Source organism: Schistocerca piceifrons, chromosome 2, assembly GCF_021461385.2.
Source record: "Schistocerca piceifrons isolate TAMUIC-IGC-003096 chromosome 2, iqSchPice1.1, whole genome shotgun sequence".
Classification (NCBI taxonomy): Eukaryota; Metazoa; Arthropoda; class Insecta; order Orthoptera; family Acrididae; genus Schistocerca; species Schistocerca piceifrons.
This window is the reverse complement of record NC_060139.1, coordinates 690,505,665-690,514,462: the sequence shown is the minus strand read 5'-3', so window position 1 is coordinate 690,514,462 and position 8,798 is coordinate 690,505,665. Positions and strand designations below refer to the sequence as shown.

At 42.9% G+C, this 8,798-nt stretch overlaps 1 protein-coding gene across 1 annotated transcript in view; it reads left to right on the top strand.

Moving 5' to 3' along the window:
• The first annotated feature begins 929 nt into the window (after positions 1–929).
• LOC124775086 (sodium/potassium-transporting ATPase subunit beta-2-like) overlaps positions 930–8,798 on the top strand; it is a 321,225-nt gene continuing 313,356 nt past the window's right edge. Inside the window, exon 1 of the mRNA XM_047249896.1 lies at positions 930–1,096. Within this exon, the coding sequence (XP_047105852.1) occupies positions 940–1,096 (157 nt within the window). The 5' untranslated portion in view covers positions 930–939. The remainder of the gene's footprint in view (positions 1,097–8,798) is intronic.

Sequence of the window (8,798 nt, the reverse complement as noted above, 5' to 3'; positions counted from 1 at the left end):
GTCGGGTGATGCTGAGGGAATTAGATTAGGAGATGAGACACTTAAAGTAGTAAAGGAGTTTTGCTATTTGGGGAGCAAAATAACTGATGATGGTCGAAGTAGAGAGGATATAAAATGTAGACTGACAATGGCAAGGAAAGCGTTTCTGAAGAAGAGAAATTTGTTAACATCGAGTATAGATTTAAGTGTCAGGAAGTGGTTTCTGAAAGTACTTGTATGTAGTGTAGCCATGTATGGAAGTGAAACATGGACGATAAACAGTTTAGACAAGAAGAGAATAGAAGCTTTCGGATGTGGTGCTACAGAAGAATGCTGAAGATTAGATGGGTAGATTACATAACTAATGAAGAGGTATTGAATAGAATTGGAGAGGAGTTTGTTGCACAACTTGACAAGAAGAAGGGACCGGTTGGTAGGACACGTTCTGAGGCCTCAAGGGATCACAAATTTAGCATTGGAGGGCAGCGTGGTGGGTAAAAATAATAGAGGGAGACCAAGAGATGAATACACTAAGCAGATTCAGAACAATGTAGGTTGCAGTAAGTACTGGGAGGTGAAGAAGCTCGCACAGGATAGAGTAGCATGGAGAGCTGCATCCAACCAGTCTCAGGACTGAAGACAACAACAACAACAACAACAACAGATACGATTACGGTGAAACCCTCAGTGAAAAAATATACTCCAACTTTGTGAGAGAAATGCATCACCCCCTAGCGACTGCTCCACAAAGTGTGTGTGTGTGTGTGAGACACCTGAGTCATCTGGCTGTGCGTACCTGCCTGTACGGCCAGTGGCGGGGGAGCGGCGCAAGTAGGCGTCGATTGAGCGGGCCTGGCCGCGGCGGGCCGTGCCGTGGGCCGCCAATTGTGTAACGAGGCACATCCGCGTGCTGGCTGCGGCGGCGGCGCGGCCTCACACGGCGGCAGAGCAGCGGCGGCCATGGCAGGGGGCAGCAAGGGCGAGCCGCCGGAGAATAAGGTGCGCGACTACGAGTTCTACCTGCGGCCGCCCCCCGTCGGACGCTGGCGCAGCTTCCGGCTCTTCCTCTGGAACCCCGACGAGGGGCAGATCTTCGGCAGGACAGGGCCAAGCTGGGGTGAGTACCCACACGCGACGCTCTTCAAAACCTATCAGATTTTTTACTGTTTTACTAATTACTCTAAGCATTTTCGAAACTATCGGCACTGAATAAACCTAATTTTTAAGGTTGTCTGAACATTGTTATTTAATTAGATTATCAGATTTGAAGAAAAAGGCAAAACACTCTGTTATTATACCCTCATAACCTGCCTACTTTAAACTGATGCTCGAGCACCTAACGTTTCATGCTAACCTTATGTTGTCCATGTTGGACACTGGTTTGGAAACTGCAACTGTTTACGTCTCGTGTTTGTTTGCCATCTGATGACGAAAATGTACAACGAACGTCTAGGTTCCTTCTACTGGAACTTCTTGTAAGTAGCTTTGCTATTATTTACATTTTAAAATTCCAATGCCATAAGAAGACCAAATTATTCTTTATTTGGAGCGATACGAAGTTCAGCACAGGCTACTGGTTATATCCAACAAAGAAAAATGGAATGTAATCCACTGATCCACTTGAAGAAGCGTAGGCGTTGGAACCTTGTTGTGGGAGAAAATAAAAGTGACTGATACAGATAATTTTTTTAATTTTTCTTTTATCCATAATAAACGTTGTTAATGTAATCTCATCGCTCCAGAGTACCTATGAAAGCGTAGGTCTTCTCAAAAGGAAGTGTGGAGGCTTTAGACCACACGTCGTCCAGTGCGCAGAGATGAGGCAACTTGCTGACCACCATACAAGAAGACTGGCACAAAAGAATAATATTCCTACATAAATCAGTACAGCAAGAAATTACGCTTTCTTAGAGCTTTAGTTATTTGTGTCGCGGAGCTTTGCGACATTGACATGATCGCCGAGGCGCCGTTTTTCATTCCCTATCATCGACACAAATATCCTTCGCCAGCCAAGCCTGACGCCACGTCACTGATATTTCTGTTCCAATCCTAAATCGCATTTGCAAAATCTCGGTTTTCGAGTGAGCTTCATTTAAGTTGTGTGTCCACAAATCTCTTACTCAGTCCATAATGTCCGTAATAACGATCTGTTTCGCTCTGCTGAACTTTATGAAGTGAACGAGGACTGATCATTTTCAGTGTTGCAATCAAATGTACTAATTTCTGGCAGGCTGTTATACTGTAATGCAGGTACCGAAATATCACCTCCTGAGATAAAGTATCCAGAATATGATCTTCTTGCCGGCCGGTGTGGCCGTGTTGTTCTAGGCGCTCCAGTCTGGAACCCCGTGACCGCTACGGTCGCGGGTTCGAATCCTGCCTCGGGCATAGATGTGTGTGATGTACTTAGGTTAGTTAGGTTTAAGTAGCTTTGAGTTCTAGGGGACTGATGACCTCAGATGTTAAGTCCCATAGTGCTCAGAGGCATTTGAACCATTTTATAATCTTTTTCTTTACATCATTCTTCAGATGAGATTAATCATACTATAAGTGTCATCTGAACTAACAATATGACACAATGTTTCCAGAGAGGCCCTCTAGGTTTTCAGTGTCTGTCCCTTCGTGGGAGGACCTAATACTGAAAATCACCGTTTAATGACGTAAATTATTATTATACTTAAAGTGCGAAGTCTTCCTCCCACCACAATACTTAGCTACCGTAATTGCGTCTTTTGTGTGACAATTGTACCCGGTCTTACTTAAATTGTATTCCTGTAGTATTTCCGTGGAGAAGAGTAGAATAATATCAGCATTTGCCTAAATAACTAATTTCACTGAAGTGACTCTCTCCATTCGCTAAGTGAATTCCGTCAACGTAAAATATTTAGTATCGTGAAACCTACAAATCTCAGATTTCTTTCTGTATAACTGCTTTTCCCTCATGTAATATATTTTGGAGATAATCTGTTCTCCTTGAGTGCAGCCAAAGAGCCTGGCTTACATCTTCGGTGATACGCAACAGCAAGAAAATACTTGCCTGGATCCCCAGTTACAGCAAAAACGTAAATTGAAATTTGTATTTATTGTCATTGTAAAGTTGTTTCGTGTTTTTCAGGTGACAGGGGATTAACGTGGGATCTGCCACTCTTTCACATCTAAGATTGTTCCAAAGTCTGATTATCTTTTTTATTTTTCGTAGCTTATGTATGTTCCAGAGACTACATTTACAAAGCAAACGTGAACGGAAATGCCGATGTTGCTCATGGCAGTATGAGATTTCTTGTTGACACAGTTGCACAACATAAGAAAATGTAAAAACTTTTTCGTGTTACATATTCTACCTATATGAAGCACTGGGCATTCGCTTATAAGTGGGAGCCTCGCCTATTTCACGATGGCCTCACTTAACAATTTGATGACGATGGGGAGGCAATCATCGACGGCTTGGGATTTTGTCAAAATTTGACGTTACAATTGGACTCAGAATACTTTATCCAATCGTAACCGTTTTTCTGTTGTCACAAAATCAGTTTCGTTGTACGTTCTTTGTTGCCTATCAGAACGATAGGTCGATGAAATTTTTGTGTGGGAGAAAGCTGTTCTCTCTTCTTCCCATACTGGTTATTAGTTAACTTATTCAGTTGATGGCAGCGGTAATTATCTCAGAAGTTATTGTAAAATACTTGACCGTTTGTTCAAACTATGTTATAGCCTTTTCGGCCTCGTTTCCTGTGAAGTGTCACTGACAATCTATAAAACGCCACCATTTACATCGGAAATACCGGTACATAAGTAATTTTCATTTTATATCGATTCTCTTCGTTATAACAGATATTTGTCGCAGTGTCGGGCAGTTCCTCTAAAGTCCTTCACCTTCCCACAAGTTAAAACACGACTTCACATAAATAAATTTAATATCAGGAACTATGCTTATCGGAACTGTCCTGACGTATCTACAATGCCTGTTAATCCAGTCTGAAGGCTGAAAGAAAAACCAGGCTTTCAGTAACGCCTACACAGTGTACTTAGAGTATTGATTCTCAGCACGCGGTTCCTTCTCCAACCACAGCACATATCACTGAGTCATTGCCATAACTTCTTGCTAGGATTGGCTCAAATATTAAATTCCTACGTTACACCTTTAGAACCGTTCTTTCTTCATTCTCCATTATTATAACCTGTTCATCGCAGATTAGGTGGAGGAACGTGATAAGGAGTGAAATTTCATGAGAACTGACGTTCCTGCGGGCGTCAATGCGTCACGTGTCAGTCACACAGGTACAACAAATCTTATAACATGAAGCAGGACACAGGGGTCGCTCTGGCCTGAAGGTCAATATAATTAAAGCAACACCCAATTTTCATACTTCTGAATCGGGTCACACACTTTTTCGATAAGAAAATAGTACTGAAAGTGATAGACTGCTGCCGGCCGCGGTGGCTGAGAGGTTCTAGGCTCTTCAGTCCGAAACCGCGCGACTGCTACGGTCGCAGGTTAGAATCGTGCCTCGGTCATGAATGTGTGTGGTGTCCTTAGGTTAATTAGGTTTAAGTAGGTGTAAGTTCTAGGGGACTGATGACCTGAGATGTTAAGTCCTACAGTGCTCAGAGCCATTTGAACCATTTTTTTGATAGGCTGCTGCTACCATATAACGCTATGCAAGGTGTTCTATTATCTAATTTTAGGGTGAAGTCTCACGTAATTGTACATTCTCAGGAATGAGTTACGAAGCTCAGCACACAAAATTTTCGAATAGCTCCAATTATGACAACGACAGGAAACGTTTAAGCTTTCACGATGTTCCAGATTTATAATCAGCGTTCGGAACACTTTATGGATGGTAGCTGAATCAGCTACTTTCTCTCCGTTTTCTCTTTGTCATCAATCTTTCCACCGTCGTCTTCCATAATTTCTCTTAATGATGATGATGATGTTTGTTTTGGGGGGCGCTCAACTGTGCAGTTATCAGCGCCAGTACAAAATCCAAACCTTTGCTCAGCCCAATCTCGCCACATTCATGAATGATGATGAAATGATGAGGACAACACAAACACCCAGTCATCTCGAGGCAGGTCAAAATCTCTGACACCACCAGGAATCGAACCCGAGACCCAGTGCTCGGCATTTCTCTTGAGTCTATACAAATCTTATAACTTGATCTACGCAAACATCTTACACACAGTGTCGCTATTTCCGGCTCCAATGTGAAGAGTGTTGTGTGCTTTACCGTATGTCCTCATGCAGAAACAACCTCCTTTATTTCTAGCCACTTGTATCTAACATTTTCTCCTGTATTAATTAATTCAGCTGATTCCACTGAATCAATATATCTAGCTTATGGCCAGTAACATTTATAATACATCCTACGGCTTGTACGTTTGGAAAGTCCTCTTTTCACTTACTTCAGTTTTATATTCCTCCACAATGACACACACACACAATATTTCTCTACGAATTTGTTATAAGTAAAAACTGTTGTTCCAAAGGACCTGTAAGCATTTCTCAAAAAATGAAATTGTGCTTTGCCCAGATGTGATGTACAAATAAATATTAATTGTTGACAAAATCTTACAGACCGTGTGGAACCATAGTTTTAATTTTTAACAAATACAACTATTCGAAAGACATACACCGATCAGAGATACGAAAAGTGAACGAAGAGTAAGGCAGTAAGGTATGCGTTCTAAAAGAAGGAAGGAGTACTATGGTTTATCGTCCCATCGACGATTACACTCCCATAGAAACTACTTTGTGATTGACGTTTTGGCGAGTCAAGTGTTAGGGGCCTGCTGCCACCCAATCGCAGTTTTTTCTAGAGCACCATGTGCTCGCAGCATTGCTTCTTTGGTAGATACGCTGTACGTGCATCGCCTTTTGAAGCGTGGCTGGCTGCTCGCCTGCAATACTGTCTCACGCAACCATAAAGAACTTTTAGTTGGAGTATAAGACGTTAGAGACGAAAAACGAGTTCAGAGTGGGGAAGAATGGTGTAGGAAATCAGCCATGTCCTGAAAAAGTAACAACGGAACCATTCTGACGTTCACCATAAGCGATATTGGGTAAATAACGGGAAGCCAATAATGGGAAGCCCAAATCCGGTTGATAGGACGGGGATTTGAACGGCTGTCCTCCCTAATGCGAGTCCAGTGGCTTACCACTGTACCACATCTCTCGGTATTCGTAACACATCGATTTTAGGCATCCGTAACTCAACCGGTTGAAACAAGACCCTCACTGGATCACTTTGCTGTCCGTCTGTCTGACTGCACGACTGTTAAAAACTATTTTTCTCAGCGACGAATTGACGATTAAATTGACATGAATGTAATCAAAACATACGGCCATTTATGTCACATATTTTGACACTCGCGGACTCGCTCATCAAAACTTATGGCGTAGTTTCCGTTGACCTAGAACCACGAAATTTGGCAAGGAGTGAGGTTTCGCAGTACAACTATAGGAATAAAATCCTAAAATTGTGCTACATCACACGAGAAAATTTTTTTGTTATGTGTTATTCGGCTGTCTTTCTGTCAGTCCGACTGTTATGACTCTGTTTTCTCAGGGACGGGTAGACGTATCAATTTAACATTTGCGTCGCATACTGAGATCTTCGATCCTTGGGCGGTGTAATAAATGTAAGCTTCTAAGTTAATGCAATCAAGATATACAGTCGATTATATCACATATTTTGATACTCGCAAAACCATCAAAACGTGTAGGGTACTTTCCTTTGACCGAGAACCATGTAAACTGGCAAGAAGCGATGTTTCGCAGTTCAGCTGAAGGAAAGAATACGAAAACAGTTTATCAGTAACTATATCACACTAAAACACTATTTTATGTCCTTAATTTGTTATCTGACGGTCTGTCGGTCCTTCTGTTAAGATCCCTTTTTCTCAGAAACGGACAGACGTATGTCTTACCTGCACAATATCGATAACAAACAAAAATCATCGACTGTCCCGAATCCCAGAATGGACGAACTGTCTGTACACACAACGAAGTTTGTACGGAATCCTCAATGGGCGTTTCCTTCTCTCACATATCCGGATTTTTATTTCTTGCAGGAGACAGACTACTGCATTATTTCTTTACACGTTGTATGTACCGTCGAAAGCTATTCCAATACCCATCCGATTCTGTAAGGCAGACCTGTTGCTTTGTGCGAAATTCAGTTGAAGGCTCGATGGCTGAGAGGTAAAGTGACACACTAGAAATCCAAAGGCTTTCGGTTCGATCCACGATTAATTTCAGGAGCAATATCTGTTAGTTATAGGTCTGCTATAGTCTGCGTCAACCGGTTCAGCGATCGGAGGAAGGCAAAGGCACATCACCTCCAAAAGGACCGTGACCAGTAAAGCACGATGGTTGTCTACTGATGACAGGTTTACTTATTAACATTAGCCAACATGATGTAAGAAGAATTCCACTGATAATTGGTAAAAGTGTTGTTTATTGGTACACAACTGGCTTCGCGGTCGAAAGCTGCATCATCAGGTGCAATCTGCATAGTAAAGAATAATATCCAATGTGTCAACTTTGCGGATTATTAAATTAATAAAGGTAATGTCTAAAATATATTCACAGTGTTAAAAGATCACAGGTCACCCATCGCATCTAGTCAAGACATAATTCAATGATTACACTGAAGCGCCAAAGAAAATGGTATAGGCATGCGTATTCAAATACAGAGATACATAAACAGGCAGAATACGGCGTTGCAGTCGGCAACGCCTGTATAAGACAAGTGTCTGGCGCAGTTGTTAGATCGGTTACTGCTGCTACATTGGCAGGTTATCAAGATTTAAATGAGTTTTAATGTGGTGTTATAGTCGGCGCACGAACGATGGGACACAGCATCTCCGAGATAGCGATGAAGCGGGCATTTTCCAGTACGACAATTTCACGAGTGTACCGTGAATATCATTAATCTGGTAAAACATCAAATCTCCGACATCGCTGCGGCCTGGAAAAGATCTTGCAAGAACGGGACCAACGACGACTGAAGAGAATCGTTCAGCGTGACAGAAGTGCAACCAACCCTTCCGCAAATTGCTGCAGATTTCAATGTTGGGCCATCAACAAGTGTCAGCGTGCGAACCATTTCACGAAACATTATCGTCGACATGGGCCTTCAGAACCAAAGGCCCACTCGTGTACCCTTGTGGACTGCACGACACAAAGCTTTACGCCTCGCTTGGGCCGGTCAACATCGAAAACGGACTGTTGATGACTAGAAACATATTGCGTGGTCGGACGGGTCTCGTTTCAAATTGCATCGAGCAGATGGACATGTACGGGTATGGAGACAACCTCATGAATCCATAGGCCGTGCATGTCAGCAGGGGACTATTCAAGCTGGTGGAGGCTCTGTAATGGTGTGTGGCGTGTGCAGTTGGAGTGATATGAAACCTCTGATACGTCTAGATACGACTCTGACAGGTGACACGTGCGTAAGCATCCTGTGTGATCACCAGCATCCATTCATATCCATTGTTCATTCCGACGGGCTTAGGTAATTACAACAGGACAGTGTGACACTCCACACGTCCAGAATTGCCACAGAGTGGTTCCAGGAACACTCTTCTGAGTTTACCAAACTCCCCAGACATGGACATTATTGAGCATACCTTGGATGGCTTCCAACGTACTGTTCAGAGGAGATATCCACCCTCCGGATTCATGGACAGCCCTGCAGCATTCATGGTGTCAGTTCCCTCCAGCACTACATCAGACATTAGTCGAATCTATGCCACGCCGTGTTTGGCACTTTCGCGTGCTCACTGGGGCCGTACACGATATTAGGCAAGTCTAC